This window comes from Lepidothrix coronata, unplaced genomic scaffold (assembly GCF_001604755.1).
Source record: "Lepidothrix coronata isolate B3197 unplaced genomic scaffold, Lepidothrix_coronata-1.0 Scaffold22, whole genome shotgun sequence".
Taxonomy (NCBI): Eukaryota; Metazoa; Chordata; class Aves; order Passeriformes; family Pipridae; genus Lepidothrix; species Lepidothrix coronata.
In genome coordinates this window covers 3,250,575-3,273,450 of record NW_016690202.1, presented here as the reverse complement: position 1 = coordinate 3,273,450, position 22,876 = coordinate 3,250,575, and the positions used below count along the sequence as shown (strand labels likewise).

Here is a 22,876-nt window from a genome sequence, read left to right as displayed (position 1 = left end):
TTCCACAGACAGTGTTCACAGAAGTCACTCTTGTACTTGTAGAGTGTTTGTCCAATTTTTAAAAGTGTCAGAGAATGAAAAAACAAAGTATCCATACCTGCAATTTTGAGATTTTCCTTTTGCACTATAGACATAATAGACTTTCTTTGGAACCAACATCCTGCTCCCTCCACTTGCCACAAAAGGTTTTTATCTGCAGGGTACTTCTCAAGATACTGCTTACAAGCTGAGCAAACATAAGAAAAACCACTATATTATAGACACTACATACTCAGTTGTGGCTCAGTTTTTATATTTTATCTGAAATCAAATTATTTTGCAATCTACTGTCATACACATAAACAAATACAGAAAGAACTGCTTAACAAAACAGTCAAGTCTGAAATAAACATAATATTGCTTTACCCTACTGATCCTTCTCAATTTATCCTTTCTTCATGTTTAAATATTTCCATTATTATCTGCAAACAAAGATGGATGGGTTTTTCTTCTTCTCTAGGTACCCACTCAAGAGTTTTGCAACTTCACTGTCACTGTTCCTGCCAATCACAAGACTCAACTCAGGATGGAAGAGTTCTTAAGCACATGATGTAGTCGAGTTATTTTTGTTACCCCACTTTATTATAGGCACTGGTGAAAAGCACTCTGGGAATGTTAACATGTTACCATTGCATAGTTAACCATCCACTCATTGTTCACTTCTAGAATATTTTCCACTCTGCTCTCCTTCCCCCTCTTTTCTCGCTATATGTGTATTAAACATAGAGGTGAAGTTGCACACTTTGTCATTATTCTGTAGCAGTTGCCAGGAAAATTACCACTTTTCACCTATTTCCCTACTGATGCATACTCTCAGCACACAAGATCCCCACTGTATAATTTCTTGACTATGGAAAAGAATTAGTCATCGAATTCTGCTCAAATCATTTTCCTGTTTGAAGCCTAACAAATCAGGTCTTATCAGATCCAGCAACAGACAGTGGTAGTTGGAAAATCAGAAAATTTCCAGTAGTTAAGAAAGCCAGACAAAAATAGGGTAAAAGAAATGTACTTCTTGCCTGAACACAGTCCCAAGAACATAGTTTCCACAATCCATGTCATTTCCTACATGACATAGCTCTCTTAGGTTGCTAATGGCAGAACCATAAGTGTTTTCTTTGTATTTTAGATCTGTGCCTTCTGATACATAAGTTAAAAAATAGCCCAGTATGTCCTTTTGACCAGAAGTTCAGAGAAAGCATGAATTAAATGACCTCATGAGGCTTAGGTGTGTGCAAGAAAAAGATGCTACAAAGAAGATATACATTAGATCACACACAGAAACACCTCAGCCCATTCTTCAGGCTTGGTGGGGGGAAGATGACAGCGGTAAACTTCACAGTAGCAGAAAGCCAACAGAGTTTGAATAACTTAGTCTCATGCAGAGGAACTACTTCATCTTAAGTAAATCAGGATTTTTAGCCCTCTCTAAAGCACAGAACCTTTAATATAGAACCTAAGGATGAGACCACACATACAGAACTTGAATGACACGACTCACCTGGACATGTGAAGAAACCACAAAGAAGAATAAATTAAAGAGCTCACCTGTATACACAAAGGATGACAGTGGGTATCGTAGGCCAAGAGGCCCTTCAGTAAAGGAATCCACAAAGTCTTCCAACATGATTAGCCCAGAGTCTTTCCCACGATGTTTCTTTCTCACAAACATTGTGTCTAGCACTGTCAGTTTATACTTCTGATGAAAAAATGAGTTACAAACACTTCCTGAAATAATCAAGAGGAAAAAAATATCCATCACTATGGGTTACATACTGTATGTTGACTGACATGCTGCAGTATGGATTTTAGCATATTCAAATAAAAAGTTTTATAGGTTATAAAAATACCGAACTATTTAATAGTAAGTAGTATAAAGTTATAAAAATAATTTATAACTTTATTAAAAATAAATATTTTTATCAGTAATTTATTGTCTCTTTTGGGCAAGCCTCACAGTGTTGCCAAGATATAACAATAGATTAATACAATAGAAAAAGTCTGTAGTACCAAAAAGAATAGACAAGACAGAAAGGAAAGGCTCACTTTGAAATCTCACTATACAACTCCATAGGAAAATTGTTCTAAAAGTGAAGCTGAAAGATGGAGGAGGGAATAGGAGAAAACAAAATTTTTGAATTGCACCTTTATGTTGATTACGTCATTACTTAGGACAAATCTGAAGACTAATTCAGTTCTTATTTAAAGACTGAAACAACAATCCTGATATTTTAAATGAAGACACAAAAAAACCTAGGAGACTTTACATTGAAATTCTCCCCAAAACAACATATTATCCATAATTTAATAAAGATGGAATAGACTGTCACAACACATAGGTACTCCAGTTAGAGCCTGGAGCTAATAATGCCAAGGGTGTGGGTTTGATTCCTCTATGGGCCATTCACTTAGGAGCTGGACTTAATGAACCTTGTCGGTCCCTTCCAACTCAGAATATTCTGTGATTCCAAGGGTAGCTATGAACTCAGTGGTGATAAAGGGATGGCATACAATGGCATTAAGATAGTCCACTAACTATCCAATCCATTTTCAGGCCCTTTTTCTGTGAATCAATGTGAACTACGCCAAAAAGTTTCCCTCTTCTCTAACAAGGCCAATGAGAAGCATACAGCTCGTCTATACAATATAGTCTTTGGAACCTTGTATTTTTAAAGCCAATGACCCTTATCTCCGGGCCAGGAAGATGATCAGAAAGCTGGAGGACCTTTCCTATGAAGAAAGGTTAAGACAGTTGGGGTTGTTCAGCCTGGAGAAGAGAAGGCTCCAGTGTGACCTATTTGCAGCCTTTCAGTACCTGAATGTGGCCTACAAGAGAGCTGGAGAGGGACTTTCCACAGGAGTTTGTAGTGATAGGACAATGGGTAAGGGCTGTCAGCTGAAGGAGTGTAGGTTTAGATTGGATATTAGGAAGAAATGTGAGGGTGGTGAGGCACTGGAACAGGTTGCCCAAAGAAGTTTTGGATGCCCCATCCCTGGAAGTGTTCAAGGCCATGCTGGATAAGCCCCTGAGCAACCTGGTCTGGTAGAAAGTGTCCCTGCCATGACAGAGGGGTTGGAACTAAATGGTCTTTAAGGTTCCTTCAAACCCAACGCAAGCCATTGTATGATTATCTTCATTTTTCAAACAAGGAAAACCTGAGCAGAGAGGTTACATTACTTGTGTACCCTCTGGGATACCAGAAGAGCTTCACCTCTTCGTAACCATGTGTTTCCAGAACAATACTCTTCCATGTAGACTACACATTTGAAGAACACAGCACACACTCAAACATGGGTGAAATATTGATAATGTCTAGAAAGAAACACCTTAAGCTTTTGATAACTCAAGATAAGCACAGTCCAACCCAACTGTAAATAACTGTTCTACAGAAAAAATGAAAAAGAAAGAAAAAGGCTTTTGGGTATATCAAATTTTTTCATTTTCTAATATGTTTTGTAGAATATGAAGAAATCCAAGAACTTTCTTAAATTGCTAAAGCATATAAGCATTTAAGTTACAGATCTTAACAGCAATCTGACCTCTGACAATTGGAGGAAAACACCAACTCATTAGTCCTGCAAGGCTTGTAAAACCTACATACAATACTCTTCAAATAAGCTCCTTATCTCCACAACTTAACCCCCCAAATCCCACAGTCTTCAAGTGTCCTACCTGCAGGTTTAACAGAATAGAACCCAATAGCCTCTCCTTTTTTCCACATGATCTTAGCATAGTGACTGCTTCCATGACAGAGAAATGGGATCTCATTTTCTTCCATTTCTTGCGTTCGATAGATAATTCGATTCAGAACATAGAGAACAATTCTCTCTCCAACAGACTGCACCTAAGGAAACACAGAAAAAACATTTTAGAAGATCGGTCAGATTCGTTAATATCCACACATCAAAGACCTTATTTTTCAAAGTTGACAGTTAACACAGCTGCAGACGGAGTAAAAGAAAGCTGTAAGTGCTAAAGCAGGATGACTCTCTGAGGTTTGTTTGAGGGGAAGGAGATGCTCAGAAGACACAGCAATAAGTCAAGTTTAAATCATTACCATAGAGGATATTTCATGACTTCAATGTTACTCTTTATGCAATGCATAAAGGCTGAGAGAAGTGCTGGGAGAAGGGCAGTGGAGTAGGAATGTTATGATTTAACTCAGTTTTGGACTTAAGAAACATTCACCAAACACAGCAGCAGTACACCAGCCTCGGACCTCCTAGGCTAGCAGGTAATTAAAGTCTTACAAAGGAGACATGATGAGCCTCACAGGGTAGCAGGACTTGGCACACTCAATCACTGCTGACAGAGTGGCAGGCAACAGGACACGATGCAGTGAAAAAACTAGTTACAACAGTTTCTGTGGAATGAAACAAGGAATTCAATATCCTTTTCTCTGACCTGCAGGGTTCCTTTTATATATGAAATTTAAGCTCACCACTATTCTACCCATTGTGAAGGAAGGAGCAATCTTGCTCTCTTCCCAGTGCTCAGTCTCAGCTACCCCACCTGTAAAAGATTCAGCTTTCCTGACTTTATCACCATCTTACCATTAAGAAACACATGAAAAGCAAGGCTGCAAGCCAAATTCTCTAGTGAAGATACAAAAACGCAAAAATCAAAGATAAGTGTCCAGATTCCCTCAGCAGATATAAATTACAATCCTGGAAAAGTATAGATTCCAATTTTGGAAAAAAACATAACTCCATGCTACACTGGTGTCAATAATGGTAAAAAAGGTCAATGATGAGCAATAAAGCTGACACCAGGCAACTTACTTTTCCAGACCTCACATATAGCCAGCATGCCTCACCATAGCTTCATGCAAGCCACCAGCTTCAACTTGCTTCTGTAAAACAGATTCCTGAAGATGTTTTTGGTTTACTAGTCTCCTGATAAGATCAGTAGGTACTGCTATGGTAAAATGCACCACTCTACTAAGATGTTTCAAAACAAACAGATAACAATGTTCTAAAGAGTAAAAAAAAAACCTTGTAATGCTGTTAATATCTAAATAATCTACATATGAAGCTGCAGTACAAGAGTCGCTCTTGCTCTAGACACTATTTTCACTATCAGGTTCCTTTTCCGATTGTACTACCTATTCCTCTATTTCCTTTGACTTGCAACAGCCACCTAATTTCTAAATGAAATGAAAACATGTAGTATCTCGCACACTAGCTATTTGCCGTATCTTGAAGTAGAAGATTAATTGCTAAGTGAACGTTGGAGTGCTTTACCTGATGAAGCCCCTGTCTAGCAGGGACAGATGTTTTCACAATGTCATCAATTGACCACCACTGGTCAGCAAGATACAGGGCTACAGCTTGAAAGAAACAAGGGAAATAAAAAGTTAGTGATTCTTACATTCCAAAAGAAACATAATCACTAAAGCTGTTACATAATCAGGAATAACACTGTAGTAACCAAGTTAAGCATCTTCTAGATGGCACTACATTAATGTAGCTCTTACTACCCTAGCACAACAAATGTGGTGCTATACACCCCACCCATGTGAAATGCTCCTTAGTCCAAATCTTTATTGATAACTGAGAATAATAAACCAAAATGCATACATCGTGCAGTATAATATAAAGGAACTATTTTTCCAGACATAAGCACTGTCCTTCAACACTGTGCTCTAGCACCTCCTCCCACTAAAAATTGAGCCTGCCAAGGGGAGTCTCATTCATACATATATTTTAGGTTGCTAGTGGATATTGATACTGAAACTGTGCAAGTTTTAGGGAGTCAGATGAATGTAAAAATGTGGCCACATGAGTAACAGTCAGGAAGAGTGTGATCCATAGGCATTTATGGCAATCCTATATATGGTATTAAACAGAAAGAGAAGGAAAGGAGGAGGGAGGGAGGGAGGGAGGGAAGGAAGGAGGGAGGGAACACAAAAAACAGTGAGATGTCATCTTAGCCATACCTGTGTTGGGACCTCAAACTAAAGATAATTTACAGTTGATGCTGATCAATCACTATCAAAAAAGAGCATCTAAATTCACGAGCAAATTAATGGATTCTAAGAATGTTCAATAAATTCCTTTTGGAGAGGTGAAGTGTACATAAAGAGATCAGGAGATACATGTTGTACTACGATCCAGACAAGCGCCACATTGTTTTGCTACATATCTTCTGAATTCAATGACTCCAGTTCTGCTCTGATTAGTGTGCAAAGTTCTATTATTCGTATATATGAATTCACAACAAAAAATAATAGTATGTGAACAAGAAGACAGTGAACAACAAATGCACAAGTGCCAAAATTATGAGCTACAGTAGCATGGAATGAGCAAGGGCCTGGTTACATGTATTTATCACAAAAAAAGAAGAAACAACAACACAGAGATAAAAAACCTAAAATGAAACCTGTGAGCGAGTCCCATGGTGCAAACAGCGCAAGAACTTTGTGTGTCTGCTCTTCACCATACAGAGGAACATAGCCCACAGTTGACAAGCTAATAGGAACCTGAAACAAGAATGTACAATAATTCAGTAGACTCTTGCTAAAACAACCTTAGTAAAATACACGGAGAATGTTTAGTAAGGTAAACAAGATGAATGTTGAAAATCGACTCATTAACAGACAACTGTAAAGGACAAGCACCAGATCCCAGCCCTTACTTCAGATATTTCTTCCTAAAGACAGACTACATTACAAAGAGCTTGACTCTCACACTGTGGCAGATTTAGCTACAGTAATTTGTACTGTTACTTCTCTGTTCTGTCAACAGTTTGCATTTGTGTGCATAACTGAAGTAAGGTGTGCAAGGAGCCAGCATTACGTTATTCAACTGTTGAAACTGCGCAAGCTGTCAAAGCCAACAGAAGAATGAAGCAGTCAAGCAGAGTAATAAACTGGCACAGCAAAATTGTTGTTTGTTAACAAGTTCTAAAGCGCTACGGTGGGAAGGCTGGATTCAAAAAGGTTTTGTTCCCTTAAATTGCACACATTTTAGAAATTATGAATTTGTCTGCTTAATTTTCCCCTCACAAACAACATGAAAAGGATAAAATAATCCTTCTTTAAGGAATTGAGTACCTTTCTGGAAATGCATTTTGATATTTAAATTCACATGTTTCCAACATTTAATTAATGCATAAAAAATAGACATTAACAGTGTGGTAAATAAACTTGCTTAACCAATTTAAGAAGATTACTACAGGCTATTGCCACAAATGAGGACATTAATTCAAGCAACTATTTCAGCATACAGTACCTGCAGAAATGCAGGAAAGTAGTCAAGACTCTGCTTCTGCCAAGGCATCTGCAGCACTGACCTTTAGGTCCCACAGAGAATCCTCTCAGCTTCACATTTCATGAAGGCTATACACTATTGGTTTTATTGGTATTAATTCTAATAGAAATGTTCATCTGGACAGAACCAACTAACCTATCATGCAAGAAACACAGAAGCGTCGCAGCTAGCCTTTACTAGAGTTAAATAACAGGAGGGAATATTTCACATAGAAAAGAATCACTTCTGAAATCAGTGAAACTTACTAATCAGAATTGAAACCAAGCATGAAGCACACTGAAGGACTGAGATACGAAAAGAGTCAATCAGTTTCAATAAATCATGAACTCCTTAGTGATGATGATAGATTTTTGAGACTGCATGAGGTAGTCCTTTTTAGGAAAGGGTTTGAATAATCAGTTGAAGATTTAAGGTTATGGTTTTGGGGTTTCTTTTAAAATACTTAATGCATACAGATCCACTGCCTAGAAGCAGCAGACAGTCAGTGATACCCAGATTTTTTTTTTTACGTGATTTTTTATTTTTTTTTTTATTATTAAGAACATTGGGACTATAGTATTTGCTGGTTCTTACTTTGCGGTGGTCTGGCAGAGAGAAGAATGTAGGACAGCTTAGCTTCCCCCACCGAAGATCAAAGAGGTAGTCCTCTGCTGAGCTCTCCAAGTCCTCATGACTGCAATTGTTCAATATATCCACAGGGAATGACATCCTCTGGAGAAATAAACAACATTATTAACATAGGTAGTTTGAGACATACAACCTCCATGTAAATAACACCGTTGAACACCCATAGTCTGCTGTTCACTACAGTCCTCTGTACCCATGACAGAAGGGAGAAATGCTCCAGACACTTAATTAGGATGGTGACTACGAACAGTCAGTCTCTAAAACAATACCTTAACCAAATCTATGTTCACAAGCAGAAAAGGATGAGATTGGCCTATAGGTCCCCCTAGACCCAGTTGTTGCAGTTTTCCAACATATACAAGCCCCCTATTTGCAGCACAGGCACATGCAGCCTTTAGGTGGTAAACTCAGTTATCTCTCTCCTAGATGATGGGATCTGGGAGAGATCTTTTGATATCACAGGTTAAGACACAACTGGGTAGTAAAATATAAAGTAAAACACCCAGAAGACAACAACAGAAGGGATTAATCTATTTTTGGGCCTTTGCATTTAAATCCATCTCTGAAGAAACCAAAGCATTGCTGAGGACTTCTCTCAAAAACTAGCCAATTAGTATGTCTAACAGATGGTTGTTTCCAAAGCATTTTGACTGTGAACAGAAAATGATACAAGCTTATTAAAAACAAGAGCCTGCAACAGACTAAAGAGACACACTTTAAGGAGGTGACAAGGCAAAAACTAAAATACTGAAGCCAAACCATAGTGGCAATAACTCATTGAAAGCTCTTAGATTCAAATTTTCCTTGTCAAAGGAATGTCAAATTCAGACAAACAAGAGCTCCTGGAATCCCGTGTACTCTTCAGGTAAGGCTCTCCCAGGTCTATAGAACTATAAACAGAAATAGACCTCTCAGCTGCTTTTGAGCTATGTCACAAACTCTCAGAAGCATGAACTAACAGAAGTTCACGAGAACCTGTTCTGGAGGAACACAAGGGTCTTGATCTTGTCCCATAAACCCCTCACAACTCTCAAATACAAAGGTTTCCATATAAGTTGTACAATTCCTAATCTCCACTATGGAGTCTTTTTTTTCTTTAGTTTTATTTTAAATCCTAGTGTGCAGTGATTTTCTTTTCCACTTTCTCTTCAGTCCTCTCTATTTAATCCACCATTCAGTGTTGTACTGACACAGGTAAATCAAATGCAAAAGAACTTACTGTCACTCACCCAGCAGCAATTAAAAGTCTGCATTTTAAAAGCTTTTAAACCGCAATAATATTCAGTTGCTTGAATACAAGAGGCCACTCCTTCTACAAAAGTGATTCTTTTTCCTGTTAAAATTGAACAACAAACTTGGACCTGACTTCATAGGCATCTACAACTGCCATCTTTAATGCTGTTGCTGATAAAAACACGAATGTTTTCCATGAATGCTATTGTTCAGATATACACACACATTCCTCACAGCCATTTCCTTTCAAATTCAGGTCATTCCTTCCCCTCAGCTGTTATTTGCATTTTCTCTTGCATTCTCTTGCAGTGTCTCACATTCTTCCTACTATTGCTCACTGCCCATATGAGATACTTAGCTGCATCTCTTAATTCTCCACCTCTTTCTTCCCACATTTCAGGTGCTGCTCTTGCTAACAGGGCAGAAGCAGGTAAGAGACACCTGACACCAACTCCATTTGCTCCTCCTGTTTGCAAGCAAACTGACTCCAAGAGCCAAAGGTGATGTGTGTGAGCTTTTGAATGCAGCAGCAATGCACAGCAGCCAGAGGAGCTGCTGTCAAGGATGAAATTCATCCACCACTGGTCTCCTCACCTCTAGCAGATATGGCTTACCTGCCCACATTACAGTCCTGAAGCACACCAGCAATACTGTAAGCAATGGACACAGACTACACTGACATAAGTACATTGCAAGAAAAAGCCATGTAATCTCACACATGACACTATTTCTGTAAGAGGATGAGGCTTTAGCACCTGGTTAGCTACAAGAGTCCAGGTATTCTGCTGTAAAGGAATACAGATCCGTCAAAACCACAAAACTTAATTTTCTGTATGCTCATGGAAAGGGGAAACTCCTCTCCATTACTAAAGAAATACCTAAGTGCTTGGATAACTGATAATAACAAACAAATTGAGCTGAAATTTCCTTACTACATGACAAACAGACAAACAAGCTGCAAACTCTAACCCTCTAGGTAATAATTCTTGACATTTTTTAAGAACAAAATGATGCAGGAGTAGAGCATGTAATAAGAAATTCAGTAGATTATCTGAGTTCCAACCACTACACCACTATGAAAATAAAAGCAGCAACCATATGTCTGCTTATAAGCAAAAAAGACAACCCCCCCTTTTTTTTGCTAATTAACAGATTAATTAAATTACCCTCAAAACCATTCACAGACCTTCTTTCTGTTTAGCTGTTTGGTTACCTTATTCCACATAGCACACTTTGATTTTATACACTCCCAACTCAGTTATGGTAGTCACTTTCAACTTCTTTTACAGCATTTACAGAGAACATACTATGCAGAAGAAAACAGTACAGAGCAGTCTTCAAGACTGAACCAAATAAAACCTACTCAGCGCCTCTCATATCATTTGTACCATGCAGCAGATCAGACATGCAACTACAAGCTCTCATATACTTGCATGATGTACTTCCTCTCAGTGTTGACGAGATTAGAAATAGTTCACTACATTCCTGAAGAAATCAATAACTGTTCGCAAAGTTGTACAGTTATATTAAAAGCTTTAAACTAGTGATGAAAGAAGAACATTCTGTGCCAATCTACAGCAAAGCACAGGGCAGTAGTTCAACAGTCCAAAATGCAAACATTTTAATTCTGAAATGCAAAATAACAGACTAAACACAAATGAAATGTCTTCCAACAGTAATGAAGGTCCCTCACAATGGATATGTCCCTCACAAAACTGAAGTTGGTTTGTCAGTGTTTCAAACAAAGTAAAAATACAAACGGCTCCACATCTTGACAGTCTCAAGTAAAACAGGATAGAGACAAAGGAGAAAACAGCTTTTCAGGTTTCCTTGACAAAAGCATTAACACATTTTTTGCTGCAGAGGAAGCAAGAACATTGCAGGTCTCTGCTCTGCAGTCCCTCATGCCCCTCTTTGTTGCTCTAAGCCTCCACACATTGCACAACTACAACTGTCAGGTCAAGTCCTTGTCACATGTGCGACCATGCTCTGCTCACGGGGTACCACTCCAGTTTGCTGGCAAACAGCCAGGCGGACCAACCACATACAATGCAGTCTTAAACAATCAAACCCATCATGACCATTTGTACAAAAAAGCACATTAGAAGTGTGTGTTTAGAGGGGAGAGAAGAAAGTATTATTTTTTAAATGAGACGTTTTTCATTTTTCAAGTAAAAGAAAATAAATCTTACACTCTTTAAAACCATATCATTTCACACAATAGTATTAAAAATTTTGTGCAATAAACTCATATGAGCCATATTTGCTTTAATGCAGAATCATATGCCTTTCTCCCTTGTCAACATGATGCAAGCTACTAAACAAGCAATGGCATGTCCTTCTTTAGGAACAACTGCAGCACCAGAGGTTAACAGATCAATTCAGGAAACATATTTAACAGGATGAGTGAAGTCATTCCTGTGCAACACAGGCAGTTCTTTATTCACAAAACCTTTATTACTACAAGTTTTAAGGTTAAAAAAAAAATCAAACATAGAATAAGTGGGTAATATTGTAAATGGGTTTCATTATAAGTTACATCTACAGCCCCTATTTCATCTTTGAAGTGCATGAAGGAGAGATGCACAGTACATGCAGCTTCCAGCTCATATGTGGATTTCAGCAGGAATCTAGAGATCTATCTATCCCCTTCCAGTCCCTCAATAATGAGTATCCCAAAACAGCAGAAAAGTAAGAAGTCAAAAGCTGTATTATCTCTTACAGTATGTCAGAGGGCTTAAATACAGCTTAAAACTGGTTTAGGGTGGCTTTATCTCAGGGGAAGTAAACTTTAAGTGGTTAGGCTGACAGCCAAGGATTTTAGAGGAATCAGGATGAATTTCCAACTGTAGAACAGACTTAATGTGAGCACAGACATGTTACCTGATCTGCTTGAATACCTCATCTACAAACACAAATAATCATTAGCTCAGAGAGTAATATGAGAAATACTTTACTGAGATCATGAGATACATGAACAAAAATTTTATCGAAACTTGACAAGTATTGGAATAGACAGTTATTTACACAGCACGACGTAACTGCATATCTCATTTTCTTAAAAAAAAATAAATCACAAACAATCCTCCAAAGTCTTTTCAATATAAAATAATATTTGGGACAAATAATTATGCAGGCAAACAATCATCAGATTTAAATTTGTGTTTAACAATAAATAATTATAATTTAATTTGCTGGTATGGGTTGTTTTTCTCTTTTTAATTATGATTTCTGCTTTAGAGAAGAGACAACAGGGTGCAGAACAGGGTGCTAAACCAGGACAACCACGCATTTCTTATGAATCATCAACACCTTAAAACAAGTTCTATCTTAAATATATAATCAATGATCCTAGCATATCTCCCAGACTAGCTGAAAGCTACACCTGTGGTAGCATTGTGGGAAAAGACAAACAACAAATAAAACATAGATCTCCATATATACACCAGTTCCAGAGAAAGCCAAACCAGGACTGAGAAGTCTCAAGCCACGCTCCAGGCCCAGACTGATGAGGCACAAAACCAGCAATCATCTTGATCCGAGCGCCAGGAGCATCCTTTCCATCTTGCTGTGATTGTTTCCCACCTTGCAACATCCAATTGCTGGTTTGGTGAAAGCTGTGAAACTACGCAGGAGATGGAAGAAAATTTAAATATTTTAAAAAGTAGTATTTTCAGTCTTCTGACTTCAACTACAAAAAAAACACAAACACATCTGCTACTTCTAAAACTGTTAAAGCTCTCCAAGAACTAATTCTATTAACAGACAAATTACATAAACGTTTCTCTGCTTTTACTACCAGCTGTTACATATACAAAGCATTTTCATTTTATTTCTTCTTGCTTCAACATCCAATAATTTTAATTGAGAGGGGTTGTTTTTAAATGTAGCTTTTTCCTGTTTCTATAAAAATACAGTCTGAAGTATTTAAATAAGTGAAAAGGTAGTTTATCATTTTCTAATATAAAACAAGTAAATTTTAAACCTATGCTAAGATAATTAATAATTTAAATATTTATACAGAGAGAATGCGCTTAATTTATCATGATTCTTGTAAGTTGAAATAGATGGAGAAAACCTGTCCCACAATCAACAATTTCGACTATTGTTGTGACAAAGTTTTTATGTTTTACAAATATCCCCATCTCTTAAAACTATTAATTTTAGTTTGTAATGTAATGTACATTTACCGCAGGAAGAGGAAGACATTTTAGGAAAGAGAAGTTGTTTAAATTTTAAACAACAGTGTACATTTGAATTTCTTGAAAACCATACCAGCTTGAAGAAGCAACAATAATACACTATTTGATTCCACACTGAATAGACAACTCAAACCCAAAAAACTACTTAATTAGAGGTAGGTTTTCTTGGGTATAATTCAAAAAGCTTGGGTTTGTATAGTCCGAGTTGGTCTTCAAATCATTATCTGCACCCTAGCTCTAAGACATAAAAATGCTATTTCCCTGCAGTTTGACTTTTGTTCACATTTTCCAAGCATAGGCACATCAGCCTGAAACACAAGTTCTTGCCAACTCAGATAAATTTGCTCTGGTTTAGGTTTTATTTTTTTCCTAAAAGGAAAAATAAGTATGTTTGTTTATTTGTTTGTATTGGTTTTGTTTAAAGTAACACAAACCCCAAACAACAGGGTTTATAACCTACAAAATCACAAATAGAAAGTTCTTAAGGAAACACAGGCCAGTGGTCTAGAAATTGCTGTCAACATCAACCAAGATCTCTGGATTAATATGTCAACCACATTACCCATAATCTGCTTGAAGCAGCTTACGCAACTCTGGTTTTCTATCAGACACATAAATCAGAGCTGCTGATTTGAATGCAAATAAACAAACAAAAATAGCCAATCCTTTCCATTCATTAATTAGTCACCACAGTGTAACTTTAATTTACATGTATAGAACAGAATTATGAAATCAACATATAGGATCCAACTTCCCAGCAAGAATTATGGTCAAAAGTTCTAAATAACGGGTTTGAACACCCTCTTGTCCAATGAAACATGAACAAAGACGGAAAAAGAAAGAGTCCTCCACATCATAAAAAAAAGTATTTGCACATGATTTCTTTCAATTAAAAAAAATTGAAAAAAGTATATGAATTTCATTAAAATAAAATAGTCTTAAAAGAGTATCTAAAAGTTCACTCTATAATTAAATCGATCCAGGATGTTCTAACATGTAGTAAAAAAATAACATTTGGTAGTTCTAAAAGACTATACTGCAACTAAAATGTGCTAATATAAAACAAGAGTTGATAATAGAGTGCAAAAGAGGGGGTTTAATCAAGTTGTAGATAGATTTGCAGAAAAAATTAACTCTGTTAACAATTACAAAATTATATTCCTTTAATGAAAACAGGACAGAAAACTTACCAGTTACCAAGACTGAGTTGGCAGGGTAGTATTAAAAGATATGCAACTTCACTCTCAAACCCACCTCAGGTAGGTAAGGTTCTTATGCATATGTCCAGTTAGGTACCTGTGTAACACCACTGGCATTTTGCTTAAGTAATTAAAATTAGATATTTAAATAGCCCGTTTAATCAAAGACTAAGTTCTTACGTATACCAACTACTAACCTGTAGACACATTTTTCTACTGCCTCATATTTTAATGAGATTATCATCTGGTTTCTTGAAGAGCACATCCTTCAGTAGGAAGTTTTGGAAACTAACATGCACAAGTGTTTCCTACAATGAAAGCATGCCAGAGATATACTAAATCAAAATTCTGAGACTGCTCAAAATAATCCTAACTGATAAATCTGAAAAAATAGTTTTCTTAAAGAAACCTTTCAGCTTCTCAGATTCAAGGTGAACATATGCACACACAAAATGAAAACCATTCCAGTTGTGTTTGAAAATAATTAACAAGTAAAAGACAGAAAGATACAGCTAAATGGGATAATTACTTTCTGGATTTGCCTCTCTCTGACATATATCTGATCTTTCAGTACTCAGCACTCACTCTTCTTTCTAATCTCTGATTTTCCTCTATCTTCCCTTCACTACACATGGCAAACTTGTCTAGGGGTTAAGAAAATAATACCAAACCCCACAATGATACGCCTAATGACCCACTTTTCCTCTCTGGTCACTACTCTTTCCCCCTTCCACACCTCAGCAGTTTAGAGTGGTTGGTGTGCAGTTCTATAGCTCCATCTTCAGTTCCCTGCAATTTTGCTCCTGCAGTTTAAACCCAACACCATCTGCTCCTAAAGATCTTAATGACCTTCTATAGCTCCGCACTTATAGCCCACACACAGCCACCCTCCTCAGGTGGCTGATGGGCCGCCTGGGACACACACAGACATATTGCTCTTACCCCGCTCATCTTCCACAGCTTCCATAGGTTTGCTTCCTGCTTCTCCAGGCATCTAACAAGGGAATATTTTGCAGCTTTATTTACTGCTTGCTATGAGAAGATCATCTCCTACTCCCACTTGACACCTGTGTTTCTTGGCAACTTGTTCCCTTCTCAATCCTTCACACTTTCCTCTAACATTATCCCTCTGGTTTGCAAGGGCCATCTTATAAATACATCTAGGGATTTCAGAGATAAGAACAAAAAGAAAAGCTTCTCCTTTCACCATAATTTAAAAAAAAATCCACTGAATCTGGGTAGACAGCTGGGCGATTACCAAACCTAACATAACTAACCTAACACCACAGTGAGACTGCAATTGCAGTAACCCTATGTACGCATTTGCATCTATTTTTAAAACGCTTGGTTGTGCTGTCCTATCCCCTATCCCTACAACTGGACGTCAAAGCTGCATCGATTAGATTAGCCAAGCACAGATACATGTTAGCAGTCTAATGAGTTACTTCTCATCAGCCAAAGAACAGTAACTCTCCCCATGGCCACTTCGAGAATATTCAACACGCAAATTCAAGAAATGGTGACCATGGCTACTAGCAACGAGAAGCAGGTGATTAAGCTTTGCAATCATACTCTCCATACCCAAGGAATTACTGAAACAGTTGTCTGAGCTGCAATTATGCCACATGAAGTCTCTGGATGTCATGGCTTTCATCAGAGGAGCTGCAGGAAATTCAGTAGTTAAGTAGTATCCCATCTTTTTTAAATTATCTGTAAGTGGTTTTGCTGGGTTTGCCCGCTTTTTAGTGTCATTTGCAGCAGGAGACCTACAACTAAGAAAGCAGCAACTAAGAAAGCCGCAACTAACTTGATTTTGTGGATGATTCAAATGAAAATGCAGAAAGGGGGATAGAAATTAATGAGATCTTTCTAGAAGTAGGAGTAAGGGAAGCAGGGAACAAAAATAAACAAGGCTGCAGCAAAAGATCCCTGTCAGCCAACCATAAAACTTTCTTGCAAACCAGCAAGCACACAGAATTGAGATGTTTCAGTCTGACCATATGACCCTATACCTCATTTACAACAGCTTGAGGATCAGAATCCTGAAAGCAGCAGTACAGTAAGTATAACACATTTAGAGCAGTGAGAATTTAAACCTCACCGTAGATTAAGAATTGCACTTTTTTCCATACAGGGAATAGGCAGCTATCTCCAAATTCTTGATTCAATTCCAGTATCTTGAAGATACTACAATTATTTTCAGAAGATGACAGATGGCTAAAAAGACAGTGTTTAATACGAGCTTCTGAATTTTACCTGCTATTTGTGCTCAGTGTTCTACAGTAGCAAATCCTTTCAGCTGCTTGACATAATAAATGATGAATTACAACAGAACATAAACTTCTCAGACAATGTAGTTTATGGACTTACCAAAATAGTGTGGGATCAAAGAACTTCAAAAGAGCTAGGGACACTGATAACTAGAAGGAATTTTGTCTCGCCTTCCTCAAAGGAAATGTAAGGTGAAAGTCATATCAAAAGAATATACCACAAATCACAAACAACGTTCAAAGGAAGTAATCAGGCTTTTAGGCAACATGCTTGGGCCGCAAACAGGATAAGGAGTCATTACTGAGACTCTGTCTGAGCCCAGTCATTTTATGACGAGATATTTCAAGTTGCCATCCTAGGTGACACATCATTCTCACTAATACAGTATAGGTGTAAACAGTTCTATATGTCTATAGCAAACACCATCAGTACTTCCTCACCTTTACAAAGGCCACAAAAACAGACCACTCTTGTCTAGCTCACAGTTGTACTCAGCAGTGCTCATCCCATCTTCAGAAGGATGGAAAAAAGGCATATATAAACTAAAACTATAAAACTAGAACTAAACTCAATCCTCTGAAAAACAAGCACATAACAAAACTTCAAACCTAGTATCAATATGACTGAGAAGCTAGGCAAGAGTCAGGCATCTTGCAAGCTGCTCCAGCTGGTAAAAAATAAAGGTAGCAAGGTCCGGTATTTCTTGTTTGTGTACAAGTCCTGTTCCCAAAAGAAAGGGAGATTAAAACATCAAAAGGAGTATTTCATTGCTCAGAATCTGAATCAAGAATTTGTTCAGACATCAACTGGCTTATGTCCCTCTTCCCCAAAATGAATCTCTTCTTCCCATTGTTCATACTTGCTGTCATCCAAATCAAGATTTTCCAAAATCCCTAGCAGACAGAGCTCATTCCTGAGCAGCTCTGTGTTTACCTTTTTTCTCAGCAATCTCGTAACTGCAGATAGCTAAGTTTTGTTTACCACAGTTGTCTGGGTATAGCCACTGCTGGTTTTGTTCAACTTACCACAGCTGTATGATAAAAAAAAATCCACTAACATGCATTCACTAGGTATCAATAAACATGTTACTACAGGATTGAAGTTCTGTGTCTGAGAATTTTAGCAAAAATATCTCTAATAGCAGAAAGGAATTCACACACAACCTCCTCCCTGGTGACATCCTATCCTTATCTCAGTCAACAAACATCCCGACATTCCAAGAACTTACACAGTTCTGTCAATACACTGCATTTCCCCTGCTTCTCACTGCAACATGTCTGTAAATTTCGAATTCTAAGCTACACCTCCTAGTGCCTAGGCTATCCTGTTACATGTGTACTTGATTTTTTGAGAAAACAAACAAACAAACAAAATGCTTGAAAAGTTTCAATAACCTCTCTTCACTAGAAATGCAGACATTACTTGATTATTAGGGGTGGGTTTGGAACAAGATAAGTAAGCTAATCAGACCTCTGAACATACCACCATATTGTACTTTGATTAAAAAAAAAAAAAAAGAACAGTATTAGTACTACTAACTGATTATACTAATCCTAAATCAATGTTCAGTTTAACACTTAGTTGCCAGGAATCCGTGTATTACCTCCTGCTCCTTCAAAAAACTCCTTTAAACATACTTCAAAATTTAACACCTAGTGTATTAGAAGTATGAAGTCATTTAGGGTGAATGCAGCATTTTGTACCTTTCGAACTTCATCAATACTTGGTGCTTGGGAAAGGCAGGTGTAGGAGCAGGCTCACAAACACTGCTATGTCACAACTTCTGAACAGGGTGTATTCTTCTTATACAGCCTCAGGGGCTACTGATTTGACAGAGACCACACCTTTACTGATTATTCTTCCTCTTCAGTGATCCAGAGAATTAAAGAAACCTATTTAACCACCCTTTAACCACCCCTATTTAACCACATGTTTCAATGAAGCCTACAAGAAAGGGTAACAGTGAATTCAATTCATCCTGGTCCATAAACAATTTTTAACCATAAGCAAAAGCAAGAGATGCTGACCCTGTGAATATGGAGGTACCCTATCCTACAGCATTATAACATAAGATATTAATTTACTACAAAACAAAGTATAGGACCAAGAGAGGAACAACTCGGATTTGAAAACAAATCAAAAATGCTGCTTTGAATAGGCTGTACAACACACAGTTCAGTACACAATTCAGACAAACAGATTTTCCTAGATTTTCAATTCAATTAATCATTTAGTACATACAGATATATCATTTAAAACAATAGTAGATTTTCCAGGTAAGTTTGAAAACAAAGAAACAGATATGTTAGTCCTGACAACTCTCACTAATTTTTGTGACATTTTAGGGAAGATCTGAAAGCTTATCACTCTTTTGGGACAGGATTCCTTTACATATTTTAGCAAGCTACTTAAAGGCTTCTTCACAATATCAGGCTCAGTGGAGAACACTGACTAAATTTAAAATGATTTAATAAATATATGCTGTCACATCCAATTGTTCAGAAAAAAAAAAAAATTCAGCAAAAGCAGACAAAACTCCAAGAATGCTAGAGAATTGCTATCAAGTCACTGCATGATGCCATTTTGGTCATATTTAAAGCAAAGCAGTAGATCCATTAGAGCAGGCTTTTCCACTCAGACTTGTTTAATGCACACTGCAACAGCTGGAAGCATAAGTCTGAGAGGAAGGTTGAATTCTGATACAATTATTTAGTTTTTAAACCCCATTTCTACTGTAAGAAAAAGGTTTTTTGTTTTTCAACAGTTTACAAAATGATTACCCAAGAGACATATACTGATGAAAGCAGTTCCAACGAAAAGCGTACACCTCTACCACAGCTGCCCCAAACCTTCACAGGCCAAGGGATGACTGTAGTTTTCTGGAATGTATAGTTGATACAATGTGATGGCCAAAATACAACTCTGAGAATAGCGAGTAAGGTATTTCTGTGAGGAAATGAGAAGCTAGTAACTTGCACAGAATAAGTATTTAAGGAATGGCAATGTGAAAATAAGTGTAAGTAATATTCAGCGCTAATATTACTATTTGAATTTGAAATTCAGAAACATAATTTGTAACACCTTTAAATGATCACCACTACATGATGTTCATTGATTGGTACAAAATAAGAGATTGATACTAATTCTAAGAAATTAAAATGTAAGAAATGTAAAGCAAATGAATACCACCAAATCTCATGTTCTTCTTTTAATGATTTTGTCTCAAACATGAAAATAAAAGCATTAGTAAGTGTCAGCCTTAATACTGAAGTGAAATTCCTCTGGTTTTTGCTGGCAAAGATTCTGCAGTGGACTAGGTATGCAAATACAACTATTTAAACCAAACTGTGCTGATAGAATGTTTGGATAAGAAGATTTTTATATAATTTTGAGTTGTATTATCTCTACAACACTAATAGACAATTAAAAAAAAAACCACACACATAGACATATAAAACCCCATAGTTTTGATCATTAAAGCAAAAAGAGATATTATCTACCTCTAATGTGCATACTGAATAAATTAAGAGTATTTTCCAAGTCATTTCTCAGAGTAATGCTCCTGTGTAAAGGGACTAGTTATGAAACACTCCAAAAAGATTTGGTAGTGTGTGGCTGGATCACGTATTGTTGGAGAGAGTAAATTATAAAAGCACAGCAGAATCCCATCTTAATTACTCATCTTGCACAACAGTAAAGAAAGACACTGTAAAACATCTGATTCCACACGAAGATGACGATACATAAGATCAGACTGGGGAAAGGGGAACAGGGAAATAACTTAAAAACCTGCTGCTATATCAGAGTCCTCAGCAGTTCATAAAACAGTGTTGAAATTGAGATGCTCATTGACAACACCTGAATTTAAACCCTGATCATATATAACACTCTCTGCCCTAATGTTTTCCCCCTATGAAAACGGTGCGAAAATGTCTTCTCACTAGACTCCATTAAGACAAAAAGCACGATATTCTTCAGTAAATTAAGCAGAGGACAATTAAACAGTGTGTTTAAGGAAACAGAGAGAAGATACACTGAGTTCCTATAGGAAGAGTTTGATGGAAAAGGAAGACCACGATCACTCTGACCTGCAGCAGTTTTTTAAAGAACATCCAGTGAGGCATCACCGATTTTATTAAACTGATCACTCTGCCACAATGCTTATTCCCCATAAAAACTTGTGGGCTATAATATAAAGCTATGACCAATGGTGCAGCCCAACACATAAAATTAGTATGTGCACTTATGCAGAAAGAGAAAAAAGTTCCCTCCTCTCTCCTGCATGGACATACACAAAAAGGCAAGTTTCAGCTGGACAGTGTCTCTATACCACAGGCTAGTTTTCCAAATTTCTGGTAATTAATAACGGAAAACTCCACAGCTCAGAAGAGCTTACAGATTATTCTTTCATGGTTTTCTCTGAACAGAACATTAATAAATATAAAAATTTGGTGAGTTAATATATTCTGTTTTCCATCAATGCTAGTAAAACCTTTTGCTCTAGCTCTTAGCGTAACCCACTTTCTCAGGCTGCATTTAGTACTCCATAAGCAGGATAGGAATGCACCATCAATGGGTATCTTAGGGAAGATTCTTTATCCATGTTTTAAGCAGAATGAATCAACCCTACCTCAAAATATAATTCAAAAAGACCCACAGATCGCATGTAGGAAAACAGAAGGGGGGTGTGTGGCTGTGCGTGTCCATATGTATTTGTGCACACACATACACACACACACACACACACACACACAGAGCCATCTTTGTGGGAAATAGCTACTGTAGCATTACAATTATTATGTTAAAGGTATATGGATGTATAATAGATCCTACACGTTATAATACGTAAATTTCAAAGCCATAACAGAAGACCCCACAAAAGATGGTTGGTCCTGGCCATCGTGGAGTGGCCTGGGCCAGAACTCACACCAAGCTCGGCATGGTGTAAGCCCCGCGGAGGCCGGGCGGCACAGCCATCTCCGCCCGTGGCCTGCGGCGCGGCCCTGCCCGGGCTGCAATGGCAGCGCGGGGTAGTGGGGGCCGGGCACTGCCCCGCGGCGGGAGCGCGGTGCCCCCGGGGGGCGGCGGCGGGGATGCTGCGGGGATGCGGACGCGGCTGCTACGGCCACCCGGCACCTGCCGCGGGCGAGGGGCCGCGGGGCAGCGGCTGCACGGGCCCACCCACCCACCTCCCGCTGCGCCCCCTCCCTCTCAGCCGCTTGGCCGGGCCCGGCTGGGCTGCGCCGGGATGCGGGACGCCCCGGCAGGTTACCCTCGGCACCCTGCCACGCTTTACCTCAACCAGCCCGGCAGTCGGCGGCGGCGGGCGAGGGCGCAAGGATCGATGGAGATGGAGGCAGAGGCGCAGGTAGCACCGGAGGCGGCCGGGTTCCCTGGCAGCGTTCACGGCGAACCTCTGCGCACCTCCAGCTTCGCCTGGTCCTGCTGCCCGGCGACTGATATCATCTCCCGCGGCGGCCTCCCCGCCCCTCGCCGCTGACGCACTCCCGCTGATACGCCCGGAGCCGCCGCTCGCTCCGCGCCGCCCGCCATGGCGGCTACGGGGACCTGCATCGCCCTCCCGCACACACGGAGCGAGGTGTGGTACCTGCTACCCGGCAGGCAGGGTGGTGGTATCTGCACCACCGCCCCCGCCACTGCGGTACATAATGCGGTATCTGTGCCATCGCTCACCACAGCGGCTGCCCTGGGACCTTCTTCGTAGCCAGCCTCCGTGGGGGAGGTGGTACCACACCACCGCTCACCGCCGTGGTAGCGCCTGTCCTGTGGTCCTGGCACACAGAGGTAGCCCGGAGCTGCCTCAGAGGTCTGTGGTAGTCGCAAGGAGGAAGGAGCAAGGCCACACGTAGTCTCTTGGTGCTGGGCAGCTCACCATGAGGCCAGGGATGAAACATCCCAAGAATGGTGGCCTCATGGATCCAGTTAGTAGGTGTTGCCTCCCCATCTCTAACAGATGCCCACACCAGGGGCCAGCCTAGGTCTCACCGCTGCTCAAGTTTGCCAAAATGGGGT

General features: G+C 38.9%; 1 protein-coding gene across 3 annotated transcripts in view; it reads right to left on the bottom strand.

Annotated features, from left to right (window-relative positions):
• Positions 1 to 22,550, bottom strand: part of FAM169A (family with sequence similarity 169 member A) — a 39,766-nt gene extending 17,216 nt beyond the window's left edge. For 2 of the 3 annotated variants that reach the window (XM_017808344.1, XM_017808346.1), the window contains exons 1-7: positions 22,140 to 22,300; positions 7,885 to 8,022; positions 6,422 to 6,521; positions 5,284 to 5,369; positions 3,713 to 3,884; positions 1,588 to 1,767; positions 98 to 226 (exon numbers count right to left, since the gene is read on the bottom strand). In XM_017808344.1, the coding sequence (XP_017663833.1) occupies positions 98 to 226; positions 1,588 to 1,767; positions 3,713 to 3,884; positions 5,284 to 5,369; positions 6,422 to 6,521; positions 7,885 to 8,019 (802 nt within the window). In that variant the 5' untranslated portion in view covers positions 8,020 to 8,022; positions 22,140 to 22,300. Of the gene's footprint in view, positions 1 to 97; positions 227 to 1,587; positions 1,768 to 3,712; positions 3,885 to 5,283; positions 5,370 to 6,421; positions 6,522 to 7,884; positions 8,023 to 22,139; positions 22,301 to 22,537 lie in introns of those variants that run through there. The other variant, XM_017808345.1, reaches the window with a different exon arrangement.
• Between the last annotated feature and the right edge of the window lie 326 nt (positions 22,551 to 22,876).